At 51.5% G+C, this 21,690-nt stretch overlaps 1 protein-coding gene across 1 annotated transcript; it reads right to left on the bottom strand.

Annotated features, from left to right (window-relative positions):
* Positions 1–1,881: 1,881 nt before the first annotated feature.
* On the bottom strand, positions 1,882–17,401 carry Gpr179 (G protein-coupled receptor 179). The gene is made up of 11 exons (XM_041665761.1): positions 16,608–17,401; positions 14,669–14,777; positions 12,662–12,749; positions 12,149–12,384; positions 11,199–11,267; positions 10,155–10,264; positions 9,674–9,912; positions 9,287–9,425; positions 8,611–8,716; positions 7,807–7,953; positions 1,882–6,609 (listed from the first exon to the last, which is right to left on the bottom strand). The coding sequence occupies exons 1-11, from the start codon at positions 17,399–17,401 to the stop codon at positions 1,882–1,884; spliced, it is 6,765 nt and encodes a 2,254-aa protein (XP_041521695.1).
* Positions 17,402–21,690: the final 4,289 nt, after the last annotated feature.

Below are 21,690 nucleotides of genomic sequence, written 5' to 3'. Positions count from 1 at the left end.
GTGAGAAGGAGCTTTTGTTCACCTGGTGCCTTGCCCAGCCCCCGGGCTTCTCACTCGTCCAGGAGCGCTGCTCCTTCTGAAGGTAGCAGTTGGAATTCTGACTGTGAACAGGACCTCCTTTCTTTCCCAGGCTCCTCTGGGAAGGAGCACAAGTGAGCCAGAGTGGTTCACTTGAGAACCAGAGATCCCCCACTTGTAGTAAATGCCCCCCTTGCATTCACTACAGAGGGGCCCTGTTGCTGACTAGAGAAAGACTAGAGGAGAAGGAGGCAGTGTGGTGAGCTGTGCAGAGGCTAAGAGAGAGCAGGGCAGGAAGACGGCTGAAAAAGCCAGCAGGAGGCTTACTGAGGATACCTGGAGGGGAGAACGCCTTGTCCAGTGTGGGGAGGACCCCGAGAAAGTGTCTCTGTCCTGTGTTGTCACTGTGGACACCAGCTGTGACACAGATGTCAGCGCGTCTGATTGTTGTTACTTCAGCCGTCAGTCAGGGCACGTATGGGAGACAACAAAGTAGAACTAGGAGATTCGAGTCAAGACAAGGCCCTTGAGCTGGGGTGTGACTTATTAGTATGGTGCTTGCCTAATAGTCCTGAGGACCAGGGTTCACTTCCCAGCACCACACATTCCCACAGAAACACATAGGCTGGGCTGGGGATATAGTTCAGGTGACAGGGCTTGCCTTGCATACAGAAAGCTCTGGGTTCAATTGCCACCACTGAGTATGCTGGGCATAGAGATGCAGCCCTTTCATCCGGGAACTCAGGTAGTGTTGATACAGGAGGATCGGAAGATTAAGGTCAGCCTTAGACAAACCTGGGCTCCATGAAACCATGTGTCAGGGAAGATGGTCTAGGACTGTCAGGCACATATTTTGTCTTTGTTTTTCCTCTGATTTTGTGTGTGTGTGTGTGTGTGTGTGTGTGTGTGTGTGTGTGACAGGATTTCTCTGTAGCTTTGGATCCTATCCTGGAACTGGAACTAGCTCTTGTAGACCAGGCTGGCTTTGAACTTACAGAGATCTGCCTGCCTCTGCCTCCCAAGTGCTGGGATTAAAGGCATGCACCACCATTGCCCGGTTTATCTTTCATCTTTTAAATAATTTTTTTTAAAAATTTGTGTGTATGTTTATCTTTCTGTCTATTCTGTCTATGTGGGGATATGTGCACCTGAATGTAGGTGACCTCAGAGACCAGAAGAGGCAGCTGGAGGATTCCCCTAGAGCTGGAGTTACTGTGGTTGTAAGCCACTTAACTGGGTGTTGAGGACAAAACCTAGGTCCTATGCAAGAGTAGTGCATTCTCCTAACCACTGAGCCATATTCTAGCCCTGCCTTTCATCCTGAATTACGTGGCTATACAGCCTTCTCTCACCCACAGTTTCCCAATTGCCACTGCCTTGTGTGGCTTAGTTCTTTGCTGCTTTGGGTAAGCTTCATTTAAGTGAGAGTTCAGACTTGAATGGCTTGGGTCAGGTACACTGGACAAATAGCAGGGTTCTTTAGAAGGGGAGGGCCCGGCTTTTGTTTCCTCAAGCAGAAAGAGAATAGAGAGGATGGGCTGTCCCTTAGGGTTCAAACTGCACCCCTCTTTCTTTCTTTTTTTTTTTTATTTTTAAAGACTTTATTTATTAAGTATACAGTATTCTGCCAGAAGAGGGCACCAGATCCCATTATAGATGGTTGTGAACCACCATGTGGTTGCTTAACCTCTGAGCCATTTCTCCAGCCCCCAAACTGCACCCCTCTTGTACAGTTTTTGAATGAATTGCCTTCTGGCCTCTTGAGGAGAGGAGAAGCCAAGCGTCTGTAGTCTTTGAATCAGCTCTTTGGGAACTGGCACGTGGGACGTGTCCTGAAGGAGCTCTGACCTCTCTATGGCGGTGTCATTCACAGTCCCAAGGATAAGCAGATGGAGGGCTAAGTTCTCCATCATGAGTTTCAGAAGCCATTTGTCCTTGGTCTTCAGTTAAGGAGGAAGACTTTGGAGCCTCCGCTTCTTCGAGACTGGGCTCTGGAGCTGACTTGGCTCCAGGCTCAAGTCCCAAAGGTTCTTGTTCTCTGACACCTTCCAGAAGAAAAGCACTGGGTGACTTGCTCACTTCTGGACGGATGCTCTTGCTCACTGGAACAAAGCTCTCCAAAGGTCTGTGTACGGAGAGGCAGAGTGAGTTCTCAGAAGCAGCAGGGACATCTGTCTGGGTTGTCGGTAAAGCCAGGAGGCCAGATCCATCAGTTGGGGCTCTGGCTTCCTCCCATGGACAGATATCTGCCATGGTGCCCTTGATTTTATTTCCTTCTGGGTCTGTGACTTCCCATTGACATAGTTCTGCTGGCCTTTTCCCTGGGCTGCTTGATCCATGGGGGCTGACCTTACAGTGGTCTGTGTCCAGGGTGTCTGCTTCAGGGAAGAGCTCTGCTGACTCTGTGCCTTCCAAGGGGTAGACTGTCCCTTCTGCTTCTAAAAAGCGTCCTTCAGCCCCTCCAGCCCCCTGGTCCAGTGCCCCCTCCACCACCTCTCCTGAACTTGTTTCCCCAGGGCAGATCTCTGCTTTCTTAGCAGAGGGAACTTCTTCTACTTCCCAAGGACACACTTTTGCCACCCTGGACCCCACAGAGCCCACTTTCTCAGAACTGCCTTTGCTTCCGTCAGAAGCACCTGTGGCTGGTTGCACCCCAAAGTCCTGACTTTCCCCGGGACACATAGCTTCCTGCTTCCCAAGGCCGCTGATCTGTGGCATTTCCTGAACTGCTACCCCTTTGTGCTCTGGTTTTTCAGGGGCCCTTTCTTGTTCCTCTTGAGAGTCCTCCTTTTCATTCGGTCCTGATGTCTGTGGCTCCATAATTCTCCCAGTCACCTTCCAGGGACAGAGCTCAACCTTGGTGTCACTGTCAGGTTCATTCTGTTCTGGGGTAGGAGCATCCCATGGACACACCTCAGCAACCCTCCTGCCCACACTGACCAGTGTCTGGGGGCTGGCTAGCTCCTTGCTTGTTCCTCCCTCGTCCACGGGGAACTGTGATTTCAAAGCTGCAGCTTTTCCTTGGGTTGTGTGTTCTGGGAGAGAACCTGTCTTCAGATCTTCCCTCAGGACTCCCATATCTGTCACCCTGTCACTTGCTTCCAAGGACTGCCCTTCTGCGATCTGACAGTTGATGTTGCTGGGCAAGCCTGAGACCTCGGTGACCTGGGCTGCCACCTTTTCCAGATCCTTTGGTCCTTCCTCTGCTGGCTCACTCTCTGTCTCTCGCTCCAGGCTTTTCACCTTGGTTCCCTCATTCACATCCCAGGGACAGATCTTGGCTTTTTCACTGATAGGAACTTCCTCTACTTCCCAGGGACACACCTCTATTGGCCTGGCGATCACATCATCCTGGAGCCCATCTTTTGGTTTCTCGGTGCTCAGAGTGTCTGGCTGCTGACAGGAGTCCCCTGAGCCCACACTGTCCCACGGACAGACCGCCTCCTTCTCCAGGCTCGGCCTCTCTGACTTATTTGGAGTAGTAGCCGCTATCTGCCTGGGTCCAGAATCTTCAGAAGTCTGGCCTGTGTCATTCAGAGAGATCCCAGAGGCTCCAGCTCCCACAGTCCTCTCCTCTCCGGCGCCAGCACCCACTTCCCAGGGACAGATCTTGGCCTTGTCCCATGGGCAGATCTCAGCAGCTTTGCCTCCCATACTGCCTTGCTTCTGGAGAATGGCTTGGGGTTTCTCTGTGTCTTTTTGTGGGGTGCTACCAAGGTCCGTGCTCTCCCAGGGGCAGATCGCTTCCTGCTTTTGGATCTGCCTCCCAGTCTTTTCCCAAGTTTGGATTCTTGCTTTTCCAGGGATTTTTTCCCCAACTTTTTGAAATTCTCTTTTTGGTGTATGTTCTGATGTCCTGTCCCGGGTTCTTCCATCTACTTCCCAGGGACAGATTTCTGCTGTTGAAGGCTTTGCCTGCTTCTCTTCTGACTTGAGCTCTTCCCGGTGACACATTTGCAAGGCCTGGCTGGCCCCACTGCTTAGGGACTGCCCACCAGTCTTGGAGGAGGAACTGTCTGGATGTGGGCTGAACTGCTCAGGGGCTGCGTCCTCCCAGGGGCACACTGACTCCTGCCCTGGATGGACTGAAGCCTTTGCCCTCGCAGTTTGCTCCCCCATCTTTCCCAAGTACCCCTTTCTAGAGGCGGTCTCCCCATCCCCTCCCTGATTCAGTGTGTCTGTGCCTGCTCCCAGTTCCCAGGGACAGACCTCAGCTTTCTTGTCATTAGAGGACTCCCATGGGCAGATCTCTGCAGTACCACTGCCCGAACTCCCTGAGCCTCCTGGGGCTTGAAGTGAGACTGCTGAGGGACCCCGAAAATCTGTACTTTCCCAAGGACAGAGAGACAGCAGGTCTCTGCCCAGATTCTGTTCTCTCCAGAGAGCTGCCTTCTTGGGGGATTTCTGCCTTTCTTCAGGGAGTTCCTTCACTCTCTGGGGCAATGTCTTCTCCCCTATATCACTCAGTTCCCAGGGGCACAGCTCAGCCTTGGCAGCCTCAGGTGGAAGACCCTCTGGACTGCCCACTACTGCAGACTTGCCCTGGGTTCTGTCAGAATCCCGATGGGCCAACTGTGGACACAGACCTCTAGGGTCAGCATTTTCCCAAGGACACACTGCCTCCTGGCTCCGGATCAGCCTCTCTGGCTTTCTCCCAGTAATGGCTCCCACACCCCTGGGCTTTGATACCTCTGGGGCTTTCTCCTTCTCTTCCCAGGAGCTGCTTAGAACTTGTATTGATGGTGTTTTCTCAAGGTTTCCTTCAGTCCCCTCCCAGGGGCAGACTGTGGCCTTGTTGCTACTCTCTGACTGGGACATTCCTGAGTGAGGTACTTCCCAGGGGCATACCTCTGCCACCCTGTGGTCAGCACTGCCTAGGGGCTGGAGGGCAGTATTGGGTGCCTCTTGTTCACCCACAGAGGATTCCTTTGCTTGTTCAGCATTTTTGTCCCCAAAAACTTGCCTCAGTGTAGCAAGCCCTAGCTTACCAGTTCTCTCAACTCTTTGCTCCCCTGGGCCCTGTGATGCCCTCTTGTTCCTATCGTCCTGTCCTCTGCTGCCCTCTCTGTGACAGTCATGGAGCATTTTGCTGGTGTGAGCATTCTGTTGGTTCTGGAGAGACTCCTCATCTTCACAGGGGCTAAGGGCAGCCTGTTTGCTCACTGCCTTGGGCCGGCCTAGCCTGGGAGATCGGGGTGGAGCCCCCATGCTCACCCCTGTAGGCTTTCCCTTCTCAGTCTCAGGGTTGTTCTCCCCACCCTCCTTCTCTTTGTAGGTACTCCTAGAACGGGTTAGAGCTTTGATGGCCAGGCCCAGGCTGTGCACGGAGCCCTGCTGCAGGGGGGTCTTGAGGCTGTGAGATTTTGAGAAGACCTTGGGCTTGTCCTCATTCACGTCATCGGTTTCCCCCTGGACATGTCCATCCTCTGTGGTCCTCTCACTCTCTCCAGCCCCCCTTTTCTCCATTGCCACAGAGAGGGCCCTCCAGATCCTGGTCCGAGCTGAGGCAGGTAGGTGGCTGCTTTGCTCTGACCCCGTGGGACCTTCCTGGACCACATTTTCTTTCTTGCCTGGCAGTTCTGCGTTCTCCCAGGGGCAGATGAAAGTGAGTAGGGGTGGGCTTTGGGGGGACAATGGGACTGGTGCCAGGACAGGGGTAGAGGGTGGGGCCAGGACAGGGGTAGAGGTTGGGGCCAGGGTTGGCAATAGAACAGGAGCCAATGTGGAGGTTGGAGTGGGAGACAACATTCTTGGCTCTCCCAGGCAGGCCCCAGACAGAGCCAAGATAGGTGTGGAGACCTGGTGCCGGATGGGTGGGTGAGGTAGCCTTCTCCCAGGCTCCTCCTGAGGCCTCCCCAGGGTATGAGAACTGTCAAGGCTGCTGCTCTTGGCAGGGGATGGTGGGGCTGACAGAGGAGGCCTTAGAGGCCTCTCCAACCTCCTGGCAGATGGCCTGCGTGCTGGGCTCAGCGCTGGGCTTGGCACTGGGCTCACTGCGACTGCCTCAGCTTTCTTTCTCTCCTCTCTCTCTTTTGCTTGTCGATAGGTTTCCTCCAGGTAGGCCTGACTGGCCACAAGCAGAGCCCTTTCCCTGGAGCCAGCCGCAACACTAAGTGACTTCTGCAGGGAAATGGGCCTGGCTCTGGGGAGTCTTTCTCCTACGGTCAAGTTGTGGGCACTGGCCGACCTGAAGCCCAGGGCTGGGGGCCCCTCTGCTTGGCCCTCTGACGTCGAGGACTTCTTGGACAGGGTCCTCCTCAGTGTGGAGTCAAGGAGGGGTGTGTTATGCTCCCTGTGGTGGTCATACGTGCTGCGGGTCTTGCGCAGAGCTGGGGGCTTCTCAGTTTCTTGAAGGCTGGAGCTGAGAAGCCTCTGTCGAGAAGAGCCTGGCAGGCTGCTGTGGCCTGGAGAGCCAGAGTCCCGGGAGTGCTGCTTAGCCAGGGCCTCTGGGAACTCAGCCAGGTACCTCATGAAAGAGCGCCCTAATCCCTGGCGTGAGCTTCTCTGCTTCTTGGGAAGATGGGGGTTGTTAGCGGTCATCTCCTTGGTCTTGCAGACCTCCAGCTGGGCATAGAGCTTCTTCAGCTCTTCCTGCAAGGAAGGGGCGGGGCAGCAGAGCCACCTCTGAGAGACAGAGCCCTCCCCCCACCAACCGTGGTGCTCCCTTCCTTGGGGCATCACTTCACCAAGCTGCCCCCTTTCCTGTTCCTAAAATGCAGAATTCACCACTCCACTCCTGCGAGACCAGAGCCAAGTTGGTTCTGAGTTGGATCCACTCAGCCTTGAGGATTCAGGGTGCCCTCACTTCTTTGGAGCACTGTGATCTGGGAAATGACCAGCCTGTAGCGCAGGACAGGTCTGGCTTTAAGACTGCTGACCCTCGTGTACCTCTCTGGGCCTCTGCATCTTCTTCAGTTTTGGGGCTTTATTGTCGTGGTTGTTGTTGTTGTTTGGGGAGAAATTCAGAGCAGGGAAGGTTTCGTAGACACTGACATGTAACAGTCTCCATCTACTAGTTCCGTCAATCTGCTCAAATGTTCTAAGGAAGTGGACATGGGTCACATAGAAGATGTAGAGGTGCCCAGTGTGGTGGTGCACACCCTTAATCCCAGCACTTGGGAGGCAGAGGCAGGCAGATCCCTGAGTTGGAGGCTAGCCTGGTCTATAAATGAGTTTCAGGACAGCCAGGACTACATAGAGAAACCCTGTCTCAAACAAACAATCAAATGAAAAAAAAAGAAAAAAAAATAAATAAAAACCCAGCCGGGCGGTGGTGGAGCACGCCTTTAATCCCAGCACTCGGGAGGCAGAGGCAGGCGGATCTCTGTGAGTTCGAGGCCAGCCTGGTCTACAAGAGCTAGTGCCAGGACAGGCTCCAAAGCTACAGAGAAACCCTGTCTCGAAAAACTAAAAAAAAAAAAAAAAAAAAAAAAAAAAACCAAACAACAACAAAATCGAAGAAGGTGCAGAAACACAGGCGTGGGGACTCTTTCTAGACCCCACAGTTGACTCTTAGAGTCATTAGCCATCCCATCTTGCTAGGAACTCGAGGCTTTTCTAGTCTGCCCCACCCCATGATGAGGACAGGGGATTAAGAATGAACTCCTGGCTGGGCCTGGACCTTCAGGGCCTGGGCATCTGGGTTTTGGGGATTCCTTTCAAGTGGATGGTATGTGATCAGGGAAGGTGATTCTGTGGTTTGTAGTCCCGTGGCAGCCCAGCTGTGCTCCCCTGCTCAGACCTTAAACACTGATATCAAAGGAACTGGGGTGGGGGAGAGGGACCTACCCGAATATCCCCTGGGTCCAGGCTTCGCTCACTCCAGGCTGAGGCGATGCTGCTGTTGAGGTAGGAGCCTGAGCGCTGCAGGTCCAGCTCATCTTCATACACCTCATCCAAGATCTCCTCTTGGGGAGGCGCCCCTGGCTTCCAGAACTAGCCAAGATGGGGGGAGGGGTATGGGAGATACAATGGCATCCTGCCTACTCCTGTCCTCACCTACTCGGTCTCTACTTCAGGAGTCTTCACCCTTCTCTGATTTGGGATCCAAGGTCTCAGAGAATTTTATTCCCTGTTACTCGTCTTCATAAGGGACCAGCACAGTGTCCATAGGTACAGCCTTCAGCTTTCTAACCTGCTCCCCACATCTTCAGAGTCTACCAGCTGGGCTGAAAGGATGCAAGACATGGTGGCACATGCTTTTAATCCCAGTGCTCAGGAGGCAGAGGCAGGAGGAGCTCTGAGTTCGAGGCCAGCCTGGTCTACAGAGTGAGTTCTGGGGCAGTGAGGGCTACACAGAGAAACCCTGTCTCAAAACAAAGCAAAACAAAGAAACAACCAACCAACCAACAAACAAAAAAACCCAAACACAAAACACAAAACAAAAAACCCAAATCAAACAAGGTCTTTCTCTATCCCTCTATGTTGCTTACATGGGAACTGGAAGCAGGGAGTAGCTTCCTTTCTCAGCCAAGTCCTTGCCTGGGATGCTCATCAATTTTTGATGTGGAGAGGGTGCTGAGGTGGCAGGGCCACAGAGTTCTTTACCAAGGGGCTGAGGGCCTGCCTCACACAGTAAGGGAAAGACCTTACCTTTGGGATGAAGAGTAGAGCCAGCGTGGCCGTGACTGTACTATGGGTATGGAGGAAGAAGAGGAGAAGGGTCCAGTCTGGGTGCAGGGAAGGAACCAGCGTAAACCTAAGTTAAGGGCCAGATGGGACAGGGTGGTCAGTGCGTGCAGGTGGCAGCAGCCTGCCTGACCTCACTAGATGTCCGCTCCAGCCCAGTCTGGTGCTCTGCCAGGAGGACACCACACCCTTCCTGCCTTCTCTGGATCAGAGGTGTGATCTCAAGGTTCTCACTAATTAATTCTGAGAAGCCCTCCTAAACGATTTCACCCCACCGCCTTTGCTTGTCCAGGTTACAGAACAGAACAGTGCCCAGGACTCTATGATGAACCAGGGACAGGTTCTCATAAACACACAGCAGGCCTGCTACTCTGAAGGCTAAAGGGTAAGGAAGGGGTCTGGGCTCGAAGGGAACCACTCAGGGCTGACAGGCAGGCAGTTAGGAACCAGACACACTTCCTGTGGATTGGGTATCTCTCCTGAAGGAGATATGAGATAGAGGAGTGGTGTATGTGGAGCCCTTCTGTACCCTGCTGAGCATCACAGCCATGCAAGGATCGCTGTTAGATGGATCCCTTCACCTGGAGGTGGGGAATACTGGCGGGGCGGGAGGAGTCTTAGGAAGGGGGCCAGCCCTCACCTGACTGTGTGGAAGACAGTAGAGAGTAGCAGCTCATTGTGCAGGGCGATGCCCATGTAGCGTGGTTCATGGAAGGCTGAGGGGACAGCCCGGGTGGCGTAGCAGAGGAAACTGCCCCCACACAGCAGCAGCATTTCCGCTGCGGGGGGGGGGGGTGAGAGAAAGAGAGAGAGAGAGAGAGAGAGAGAGAGAGAGAGACACACAGAGAGAGAGAGAGAGAGAGAGAGAGAGAGAGAGAGAGAGAAGCCCTCACCATTTCAGCAGCCTGCTTGCCCTCTCCAAAACCAACTGTGTTGGGCAGCACAGACCCAGGGGAACCAGCTCAAGAACAACATGGAGGCAACAGCCTGGGCCAGCAGCAGGCTGGGCTAAGAAGAAGCAGCTCACCCACAACCATGATGTAGTCCCAGTGGTCGTGGTGACAGAGGTAGAAATGGCGGCCGGTGGGAGTGTGGCCTCGGGTCACCAGAGGCGTGTGCTGGATGCCTGGCTCCAGGACACCAGCTGTCCACAGGACCAAGAAACCCAATACCAACAACAGGAGCTGTCCCAGGCGCTGCAGCAGCTGCCCACTGCTTGGGTGTGGGCCTCGCTGGGCTGTTCGAGACAGAAACAGCTGGAGCACCCTGAGGGGAGTAAGGTACATGTGGGAAGTCGGGAGGATCGAGTGTGAGCCCAGAGTCCTAAGTCTGTCCATTGCTTCCCAGCCCCCTGTACATTTACCTCCCCCGAACTTTCCAAAGGCTACATAGAGGGAGAAAGCTGAGTGATTGAGACTGGGCTGGGGATACAGGGAAAGGCCTGGCTTCAAAAGATTTCACTGGGTGAGTGAGCTGGGTAGCCAGTGGCGAGGTCGGCAAGGGCCTACCTAGACAGCTTCAGTATAATGGTCCCATAGACGACGGCAAAGCCCAGCAGCCGGACCCAGCGGAGAGCGATGCAGCGGAACACGCTGGGCTTGAAGTACAGGATGAAGACCTGATGGCCAAGAGACAGAGACAGCTGCCCTCTGCTATGCTTTCCTCCCCTCTCCATCCGTGTCATATGTGTGACTAATCTTCCCAGCAGCCCCACAGTGCGGGCCTCACACTTTCCTTTTGCACTGTTGGAGCGTAAGGATCAGGAAGGGGAGGTAGGCAACTTGCCTTATTGCACCAGCAAGTCAGAAATTTCTTTCTTTTTTTAATTTTATTTATTGTGTATACAGTATTCTACCTTTATGAATGCCTGCTGGCCAGAAGAGGGCGCAAGATCTCATTAAAGATGGTTGTGAGCCTCCATTTGGTTGCTGAGAATTGAACTCAGGACCTTTGGAAGAGCAGCCAGTGCTCTTAACCTCTGACCCATCTCTCTAGCCCCCAGAAAATTCTTTTTTTTTTTTTTTTTTTTTTGGTTTTTCGAGACAGGGTTTCTCTGTGGCTTTGGAGCCTGTCCTGGAACTAGCTCTTGTAGACCAGGCTGGTCTCGAACTCACAGAGATCCGCCTGGCTCTGCCTCCCGAGTGCTGGGATTAAAGGCATGCGCCACCACCGCCCGGCCCCCCAGAAAATTCTTTACAATCTGGGTGTCTGCCTCCAGAGCTTACTAGGCCAGCATGTCATTTGTGTGAATAGGTAGGGGGAATTTAACTTTTTGTTGTTGTTGTTGTTGTTATTTGAGACAGGGTTTCTCTGTGTAGCCTTAACTGTCCTGGAACTTGCTCTGTAGACCAGGCTGGCCTGGATCTCACAGAAATCCACCTGCTTCTGCTTCCTGGGTGACGGGATTGAAGGCATGTGCCACTGCCACGCTGGTCAGGGGAATTTAAAGTCACTAAATCTTCCTAAGAGACAGAAAAGGATTCTGGAGGATGGGGACAGTTTGGGAGTAGGGGATACTAAGAAGTAAGGTCAGCTGCTGGTCACAGACTCACAGGAAAGTAGAGAAGTAAGGATCCAAAAAGGATGGTCTCCAGCAGGAAGATTCCAGATGCCCGGATCCTCTGTAAGCCCAGGGAGAAAGGTGTAATCAGGGCTCTGAGGACACCAAGCCTGGCCTGTCTGGAGGCTCACTCGGCCTTGGGCTTCCTCCAACAGCACTAGCTCCACCTCCTGTTCACAGCCAGTCTCCTGTCTCACCGCAGTGTCTACCTATGCTTGCACCAAGGGCTCTGCTGGGCTCACACCGAAGGTTGCTGGAACTAGCAGGAGCTTCTGGCATTCTTCCAAGCTTTGGGGCCTACTGCACCTTGGTCTAGAATAAGATTCCTCTTCTTTTTTTTTTTTTTTTTTTTTTTTTTTTTGGTTTTTCGAGACAGGGTTTCTCTGTGGCTTTGGAGCCTGTCCTGGAACCAGCTCTCTAGACCAGGCTGGCCTCGAACTCACAGAGATCCGCCTACCTCTGCCTCCCGAGTGCTGGGATTAAAGGCGTGCGCCACCATCGCCCAGCAAGATTCCTCTTCTTTGCCCAGATAAAACCAATGAACCTTTGACCCTGGCCCCAGTAACACTTTTTCTAGAAATTCTCTCCAACGCCATCTCCTCCAGAACAACTGGGCCTCTTCTCTGAGCCCCATGGCACCTGAAAGCCACTCCCCGCCTTGCCTCTGTCTCACTGCTTCCTCTGTGCCTTGGGAATCCAGAGCACTTCTGTTGTAGAGTGCCTATGTAGTAGTTTGCTCCGAGCAGACATTCAACTAGTATTTGTTGAATGAATACAATGTTGCAGATGAAGAAACAGGTCGACACAGGGCTAGAAAAGTCACTGTCTAATGTCACACCTCCAGGTGGAGAAGCAAGATTGGCACCCGTTCTCCCAAGACTTGGCGCTTTATTTGAGAGGGGTTGGACGTGTGCATAGAAGAGAGAGAGAGGGCCTTCTTGCCTTGCTCCTGCGGCAACGGTAGGCGACCAGCATACTCAGGAAGACGGCCAGCATGCAGCAGGCCTGGCAGGCCAGCACTGCCGTCCTCAGTGCCAGGGCCTCCTCCACCAGGCATGGTGTGGCATCCAGACAGCTAGTGCAGCCCTCAGGACATGGCTGGCACCTCAGCAGCTTCCCTAAGCTGCCTTGAGGGGACCCGAATGGCCCGGCAGTCTGAGTTGCACGCTCTTCTAATCCTACGAAGGACAAGATGGGTGTAAAGAGAACTTGGGTAGGGATTTCTGAGGTTCTAGCCTTGGATCCTGAGGGCCACATGGCCTCCTGTAACTTATGGCCCCAGGAATAAGAGCGAAGGGTTGTGTCCCAGTAAGGGCATGGTAACAGGAAGACACCAGGCTAAGGTTTGTTCAGAGGCTAACTTGCCTCATACCTGTGTGTCAACCCCACAGATATTCCATCCCAACTTCCCTTGGCTGGCAAAACCTCTGCTTAGCTCTCTCCACACTTACGTACCCCCAGAACTGCTAGCCCCGTAGAATCCAGGTCGGCAGCGACAGAGATAGCGGCCAAGGACAAAACCCTGACTCTCCAGAGGGACACACTGTGAGGATGACAAATGGCATTTATTTTGTATGATGTTTTTCTCCGAAAGCTTTCCCTGCTGGGAAGAGTTCCCTCCCTCCGTGACTTCTGGGTTTACAATAGGAGATTTCACCAGAAGCTTTCTCCGGTTCTTGCCCAGACACCCACTCCCACCCCCACCTCTGCAAACGTCCCCATTCCCTGCTGTTGGGTCTTTTCAAGGAGTATCCAAGAAAAGAATACAGAATACATAACCGGGATACATAACTCTTTTGTTCAGGCTGGCAATAACGGGAGCCTCATGTCCCATTTCCTGGTGCTTAGCTGTTGCTAGGGCTAAGGTACTGGGGGAGGTGAAGACAGGGAGAACTCACAGCCCAATCACACCTCTTATGTGCCTACCCCCTGCTTCAAAGGGTTCCCATAGCTGTCCCACTTGGCATATAGGTTTCGTGTTGGCTAGTTTTATGTCAACTTGACACAAGCTAGAGTTATTGGGAGCAATAAGAGCCTCTATTGGGAAAGTGCCCTCATAAGATCCAGCTGTAGGGCATTTTCTTAATTAGTGATTGATGTGGCCCAGCCCACTGTTGGTAGGGCCATCCCTGAGCTTTTGGTCCTGGGTTCTATACAAAAGACGAGCAAGCCAGTAAGCAGCACCCTTCCATGGTCTCTGCAGCAGCTCCCGTCTCCAGGATCCTGCCCTGCTAGAGTTCCTGCCTTCACTGCTTTTGATGATGAACTGTTATATGGAACTGTGAGAGAAACCCCTTCCTCCCCATCATCATGGTGATCCACCACAGCAACAGTAGTTCTAATCAAGACAGGTAAGCTAGGGACTGGAGCAATGACTCAGTGGTTGAGAGCACTACTGAGAGTGGTCTCGAGGACCCAGGTTCAATTCCCAGCACCCACATGGCAGCTTAGAACTGTCTGGAACTCCAGTTCCAGGGAATCTGATACCCTCACACCAATGCACATAAAATGAAATTAGAAAAAAAAAATCAAGTTGCTAAAATAAAAAAAAAAAGATAGATAAGTTTTTAAAAAGACTCCCATGGCTGGGCAGTGGTAGCTTGGGAGGTAGAGGCAGGTGAATTTCTATGAGTTTGAAGCCAGCCTTCTTTACAGAGAGAGTTCCAGGACAGCCAGGGCTACACAGCAAAACCCTGTCTCGAAAAACCAAAAACTAAAAACCAAGCAAAACAATAACAACAAAAAGACCCCCGTGGAGGGGTAACTTTCTCTGTCAGGACACATCTGGCTTTAACACAGGACTGCTTTCCTCAGTGTAAGGCCAGGCTGGTGGGACGCCAAGGTTAACTCTTTTCTACCTCCTCCTATTGACGTCTGCTCAGCAGGGGACAAAACAGGGCCTCAGAGCCGGGCAGGGATGTTAAGCACCCTGCTGAGGTCAGTGGCTGAGAACAGATCTCTGGGAGTGTCTCTGCGTTTGTCACGTCACCAGCCCCAGACCTTTCCAAGCTTTGGTTAGGCTCCTCCTACATCCAACCAGCAATTCTGTTGACTTGGGTGAATATCACTGGAGCATCCTCTGTGCGCCCTGAGGAGTTCAGAGCTGTGCTGATGTGGAGCGTGGAGCCCAGGAAAGGGAAGCAGGCAAGGCTCGGAAGTTCCCCTGAAGAGGGACCATGGGGTGCTGAGTACCAGGCGAGGGCAAACAAGGAGGCACATTGAGCTTTCCTGGGCATGCGGAGTAGCTTTTCTTGGGAGAGATGGGAGGCATGAGACAGGCTGTACATTGGCCTCCCTGTCATTTCACCTCGACAATCAGTTAGGGCTCCCTTGAAGCCCTGAGAAAACCAGGTGAAAGAGTGGCTTTGTCGACTGCCTCTGGGAGCTGGATTTGGGGGGTGGGACCGGGGCCGGTGGGCGAAAGAGAATGAAGGCGGACCTCAGTGGACCCATCCTCCTTGCCTGAGTGCTGTTGAGGTCACACAGGTGGGTGTTGGAGTACCAGCCTGGGCCGCTTGCACACTGATTGATGTCCACGCTTTGGAGGTCGATGTCCATCTGCACCTGGCCCCTAGGGCAGCAAATTGGCAGTTAGGCGCCCAGCGGGGGTGCGGAGACAATCACTACATTATTGGGCAGTGCAGTCTTAGCGCAGGGGCAGGATTGCACACATCCAAGGCAGACCTCCGGTGCTATTAGCCCGGTCTCTGTGGCAACAGTCCCCTCCCACTAGTGTATTTCCCACCTAACTAGTCAGCATATCTTATCATTTCCTGGTTCTCATCAGTGGGGAGAAGGAAAAGGCATGTCAAGACACGCAGGAACCCGGGGCTCGGGTGATCACCGTGAAGGGATTTTTTTTCGCTTTTGCCCATTGCATTTACACACAACATATGCAGCCTCGCTGGTTACCACTACTTTCCTTTGCCCAAACCACGTCTGAACTAGTCACAGCGAAGGAGTCCGAGAATGGACGGGCTCTGTTGTGACTGAATTGGGAGGGCTCTGGCAAGGAGCCAGGATGCCAGCTTACAGGAGGGGGAGCCCTACTGGGAACAATGTTTCGGGGCAGAGAACCGAGAAAGCAATGCTGGCTGCTGCATGCCTGGCTGCGCTGTGTTCCTTTGCTCCTGCTTCCCCCTAGCTGAGCGCAGAGCCAGTTCTTTGAGGAATATCACAAAGTATTGTGGCAGGAGAGATAGGGTAACGGGTCTGCTCCACCAAGAGCCTGGTCACTGGGAGTGACACTGGGGACTCAGCCAACTCCTGTGCAAAAAGGATGTTGGTTCCAAGCCCCTGTCCTGGGAAGCCTCCTGAAGTGTCCGTGTGGTTCCTCTGAGAAGTCAGGAATATGGATTATTACTGTCATTAAGTTCTCTCTCTATCTCTCTTTCTCTTTTCGTTTTGTTTTGTTTTTCGAGATAGGGTATCTCTGTGAAGCTCTAGCTGTCCTGGAACTTGCTCTGTAGACCAGTTTGATCGTGAACTCACAGAGATCCACCTGCCTCTGCCTTCTGAGTGTTGGGATTAAAGGCATGCACCACCACTGCCTGACTATCAGTTTCTCTCATCTCTTCTGTTTATGCCTCAGACCTGCGAGCCATGAGAGCCAAGATCTGCCCCTATCTATACTCACCCGTCTGCACACACACATATCCACATACACATGTTTAATACCTGTGTTTGCACAAGAGTGAAAGTCTCCTCAGCATATAAACAACATCAAGAGATACCCAGGCACATGCCTGTCATCCCAACACTTGGAGAGTAGAGGCAGGAGGACCAGGATTCCAGATTAGCCTTGGCTACATGAGAAACTGTCTTAGAAAACAAAATAAGCCAGGTGGTGGTGGCTCATGCCTTTAATCCCAGCACTCAGGGGGCAAAGGCAGGTGGGTCTCTGTGAGTTTGAGGTCAGCCTGGTCTACAGAGTGAGTTCCAGGACAGCTATGTCTGTAACACAAAGAAACCCTTTCTTGAAAAAGCAAAAAGAAAAAAGAAAAAAAAGAAAAAAAATAAAGCTGGGCAATGGAGGCACATACTTTTAATTCCAGCACTCGGGAAGCAGAGGCAGGTGGATCTCTATGAGTTCAAGGCCAGCCTGGTCTACAGAGTGAGTTCCAGGAGAGCCAATGCTACACAGAGAAACCCTGTCTCAAAAAACCAAAATAAATAAGTAAAATAAAGTGAAGACATACAAACAGATGTTCAGATACATATGTATAAATTGACTGGTTCATAAACATCACAAACACTTGAGAATGTTAATAGTATAGATATGCACAGTTGAATGCACACACGCATCTGTGCCCCCTGCAGACACATGTTCTGTGCACAGTGCAGTAGACTCGTGTCCCCCTCACCCTCACAGATCGATCAAGTCCTTCCCAAACCCACTTACCTGACTTCTGGGGTGAGGTCTGGCTTGAGACCATAGAATGTGGCTGAGACTGTGACTAGCCAGCCAGGACGGAGCTGGCCCTCGTGGCATTCCAGGAAGGGAGGAGACAGCTTCACCTGCTGTATGTCCCCCACGTACCCATCCCCCCGTGGCCACTTTGGGCTTTCAAGACTCCTTAGGTCATTGGTCAGTACTCGCTTCTGTAGGACAGGGCTGTCCAGGTCCTCTTCTGGATTTTCTTCCTGTACCTTGTTCCCAGAGAGGTCCCGGAGGATGGTCTCATCCCCCATCCGGGTGGCCTGCAGGGCCAACTGAAGGTGGCTGGCCCCTGGTGGAGGGTTAAAGGTCAATAAAGCCCTGTAGGCTTTTGGGTCCCCCTCTACCACACTTCGGACAAGTGCCTGGTACCACTCAATGTCCTCTTCCACACTTGACTCCCGGATGTCGTTGGCTTGTAGAAGCATGTTGAGAAAATTGGCAGCCTGGGCCAGGGTGCCCGCTGCTCTCTGTAGGACTGGGGGGATCCCCACACTGCCTTCTGTTCCATGGACTTCATAACTCTCACTACAATTAGCCCCTGACAGCTGTTGAATGTCTCCGGAGTAGAGAAAAGCCAGGGCTGCTTTGGCCCCCTGTGGGGGCTTCCATGTGGGCCCAGGTCCTGCCTTGGCTTGGGAGGGTAGTGGAGGCAGAGAGCGGAAGGACCGTTGGCTCCCCAGAGCCCAGCTGCAGAGGAAACAGCAACTTAGCAGCCCCCAAACAAGAGAAGGTGTGATCACTGCCGTGGTGCCCATTCTTCAGTAGCTCTCCTATCCCTGGAATCCAGGCTGCATAGAGGTTTGGGTGGCTCAGGAGAATGCAGTCAGAGGCTCGTGTACAGTCTGTCTCCACACCTCTTTCCCTCCCTCCCTCCCTCCCTCTCTCATCCCTCCCTGCCTATCTCCCTCCCTCTTCTCTCTCATGCTAATACCATCTACCCTATTTCCCCCCCCTTTCTCTAATATTATCGGTTAGCTTCTGGATATAGGTAGGATGGCCCTACCCCCATCACTCAGTCTGCCCCCCATCTCAAAAGCCTCTTAATCCGGGCATACTACTCTTTTCTCTACCTTTGATCCAGTACCCCCACTCCAGACACATACACCCCACATCTGCTCCAGAGATAAAAGAGGGAAAGGGAGGAGACCGGTTGTTCTCTGAGCTCTGCCTCCCTCCTTCCTCTACCCTTTGCTCCATTAGCAGAGATGGGCAAATCCGGCCTGGAGCACCATAGCAACCACAGAGGAATCCATGTCCCTCTCTCCATCCCTCTGCCCCACTTGGCCTCCTGGCAGCAACTGCAATGGGCATAATAAAGGGTTAGTCACGTGTCTGGCAGGGCGCTACTGATGCCTGCCCCTCTCCACCTTTCTGTGTCCTAGCATCTCCTGTCCCTTTGTGACAACAAGCCACTCTTATTCTCCCCTACTCCCTTTTCTGTTTGTTTTGTTGTTTGGTTTTTGAGACAATGTCTCATTCTGTACCCTTGGCTAGTCTGGAACTAAGTAGACCAGGCTGGCCCTGAACTCACAGAAGTCCGCCTGCCTCTGCTTCCCAAGTGCTGGGTCTTTCCATTTTTAAAGTTTGCATTTGTGTGCCTGGTGTCCCAGGAGGCCAGAAAAGTGTCAGAGCCCCTGGAACTGGAGTTATGAGTGGGTGTGAGCTGATGGGGTAGGTCCTCTGGAAGAACAGTCAGTGCTCTTAACTGCTGAGCCACCTCTCCAGCCTCAGACTGTCAGGTTTTGACCCCAAGCATCTTTACCTGTTCAGCCATCTTGCCAGAATTCCAAAGATTCAAGGAGAAAGACCACCGACCCAAATCATCATGACAAAGCTAACTAAAGCAAGCAATTCTTAAAAATTTGTATGTACAGGCAGTCTCCCCTTAAAAGTGGGGTTCGAGAGACTAACATTTTAAGACAGGGGTTTTTATAGCTCAGAGATAGGAGATTTCCAAATGGTGGGGTTATAGAAGCCGAACATACGAAGTGGTGTTGGCACATTCCTTTAATCCTAGCACTTGGGAGGCAGAGGCAGGCGGATCTCTGTGAGTTCGAGGCCAGCCTGGTCTACAGACCAAGTTCCAGGACAGCCAGGGCCACACAGAGAAACCCTATCTTGAAAAACAAACAAAGAGCAGAACATAAGCATAAAAAAGTAGTCCTAACACCTTTTTGAAACAAAGGCATAGTTGCTGTTTCCCCGAATAGGCAGTACACAGCCATATGTAGTTAAGGTTACAGGTGGAGGCATAGCCCAATCTTTGAGAAACAAAGGTTTAATCATAAATGAGAATGAACCTAGTTTGTCTTTAATATAAGATGGCTTTTAAGCCCAAGATGGAGGCAGGCTGGTTCATTTTAAAGTTTTACTAGGTATGGTGGCAATTGTCTTTAATCCCAGCACTCGGGAGGCAGAGGCAGGCAGATCTCTGTGAGTTTGAGGCCAGCCTGGTCTACATAGAGAGGCCCAGTCTCAAAATAAATAAGCAAATAAATAAATAAAGCCTCACAATTATCTTTCCTACATGTCTCTATGTTGAAGATGTTTATGCAGGGAACAAAGGTCAGCAGTAGGTATCTCCCTCAATCTTTCTTTACCTAATTTTTTTTGAAAGTCACCGAACCCGGAACTCAGCAAGGCCGGCTGGTCAGACAGCCCCAGAGCTCCTTCTGTTTCTCTCGGTGTCTGCAGCTGGCTTTTTCCATCAGTCCCAGGGACAGGAACCTAAGTCTGCGTGACTACACAGCAAATGCTAGCAATGGAGACATCTCCGCATTCCCTACCCAATTTGCTTTTACATATATTTATGTGTTAGAGAGTGGGACATGTATGTGCCACAGCATATCACACATGTGGGGGTCAGAGGAAAGTTGTGGGAGTCTGTTTCTCCTTCTACCCTGTATGGACTGGCATTTGAACTCAGGTTGACAGACTTGGTGGCAAGTGCCTTTACCTGCTGAGCCTTCTTGCTAACCCTGTACACAACCCTGTATCTGAATGTGTATGCTTGTGTATATATCCATGCTCACTCTATAGCCCAAGCTGGCACTAAACTTACAGTGATTCTTCTGCCTCAATTTTCTGAGTCCTGGGACTACAGGTATGAGCCACCAAAGTCAGTTTTCCCTGTTTTATACTTCATGTGCTCCTCCCTAAAAATTTTAAAAAATCGTCACACTCACTTATTTCTTTTTGATTTTTTTGTTTCTGTTTTGTTCTTGAGACAGGGTTTCTCTGTAGCTTTGGAGCCTGTCCTGAAACTCACTCTGTAGACCAGGCTGGCCTCGAACTCACAGAGATTCTGCCTCTGCCTCTCTAGTGCTGGGATTAAAAGTGTGCGCCACCACACCCAGCACTATTGTTATTTTTGAAGTGGGGTCTTGCTATGTTGCACAGGCTGGTTTTGAACCCTTGGACTCAAATGATCTTACTGCCTCAGCAGGAACACCAGTGCTTGGATGGTCATATATCTCCAAGTCATGATATAATTAGAAATAAATGAACCACAGCATTTGGAGGGACAAGGACAATGTCTTTGGCCATTGTCAAAAGATTAAGTGAACCTCAGAATTCCTAGAGGTTCTCTAAATCATTCCTCTTAAACCTTTTTCAATAAAGTGCTAAGATCCTACACCTGTAGGACACACACCCCATTCTCAATTTAAAGTTTAGGTTGGCATAGAACACACAAGCCTCCTGTCTCAGCTCTGAGTTCTGGAGTTACAGGCATGGGCCACCCTCTCAAGCGTATAAGAATCTCTTTTATAGTCTTAATGAAGGAGACGTGAAGGTGTGATGCTTGCTTTTAATGTCAACATGCCCCAAATTAGAGTCACCTGAGCAGGGAGCCTCACCTAAGGCACTGTCCTGATTGCCTTCTTTGCTGTGGGGAACCCCACCCCACCCAGAAGGAAGATTATTTGCCGTTGGCACAGTTGGTCTTCTCTTGTGTTGCTGAGCTAATTTCCTCTGTTGTTGTAGCTGCAGCTGTTTCATGGCTGAATTAGAACCAGCATTTCCAGACTCCTATCACTGACTGTGGACCAGTAGCTCTTCTGGTTTTGGGTGCCAGATTGGGATTGCTGAGGTACCCCCAGCTCCATGGACGGAGCCGCTATGGGGTTCTCAGCCTCTCAGGTGTGAGACAGCTGCTGTTACTATTCCAGTATAAGTTTATTTAACAAATTCTTTACTGTACATTAAATTTCTTATAAATATAGATAGTCAGCTGGGTGGTAGTGGTGCATGCCTTTAATTCCAGCACTTGGGAGGCAGAGGCTGGAGGATCTCTGTACCTGGTCTACAAAGAGCTAGTTCCAGGACAAGCTCCAAAGCTACAGAGAAACTCTGTCTCGAAAAAAAAAACACCCAAAAATATAGATAGTCATTATATTGGTTTTGTTCCTCTAGAGAACGCTGACTAGACAGAGAGCCACTCCAAGCTGGGAGGCTTGAAGGCAGGAGACTCATGGGTTCCAAGCCAGTCTGGGTTGTATAGGAAGACCTGTCTCAAAACAACCAGCTTAACTGGAGTCTAAGTCACACAGAGGTTTCTTTCCACTTTATTTGAAAATTTACTTATTTATTTTTGATACAGTATCTCACTATGTATCCCTGGCTGTCCTGGAACTCACTATGTAGACCAGGCTGACATCAAACTCACAGGAGTCTTCCTGCTTCTGCCTCCCTCCTGAGTGCCAGTATTAAAGTTCCTTTTTCATATTTTTCCCAGACATGGGGTATAGTTCTGGACTATTAAGTAAATAGAGAAACGTAATATTTCCTTTCTCTATTTTTTCTTTTTTCTTTGTTCTGGTCCTGGCTCTATCTTACCCGCAGCTGTGCCCTATACCTCTGTAATTTACCCCATGCGATTTATCCCATGGCTGACCTAAGTAGCCTCTTCTTGGGGCAAAAAGAAAGCATCTGAACAGCAGAGGGCGCTGCAGAGCTATAGTTCTTGCCTTTGTGGCAATATCTCAGGGACCAGAGCGTTTCCCTCAGAGAGCTAGGGATCTTTCAAAGCTGGTTTCTGTTTAAG

Source organism: Microtus oregoni, unplaced genomic scaffold (genome assembly GCF_018167655.1).
Source record: "Microtus oregoni isolate MIOR12 unplaced genomic scaffold, Mior012 000015F_ref0000493, whole genome shotgun sequence".
Classification (NCBI taxonomy): Eukaryota; Metazoa; Chordata; class Mammalia; order Rodentia; family Cricetidae; genus Microtus; species Microtus oregoni.
Note: the sequence above shows the minus strand (reverse complement) of the source record. Positions and strands in the feature narration are given on the sequence as shown.

Excerpts from the sequence above, each read along its gene's own strand:
- Gpr179 (XM_041665761.1), bottom strand. The coding sequence starts at position 17,401 with ATGGGCACCACGGCAGTGATCACACCTTCTCTTGTTTGGGGGCTGCTA. Across the intron at positions 12,750-14,668 it reads GTGACCTCAACAGCACTCAG|TGTGTCCCTCTGGAGAGTCA; the intron begins GCAAGGAGGATG and ends TCATCCTCACAG. Across the intron at positions 10,265-11,198 it reads CCTTACTTCTCTACTTTCCT|GTCTTCATCCTGTACTTCAA; the intron begins GTGAGTCTGTGA and ends CTTGGCCATCAG.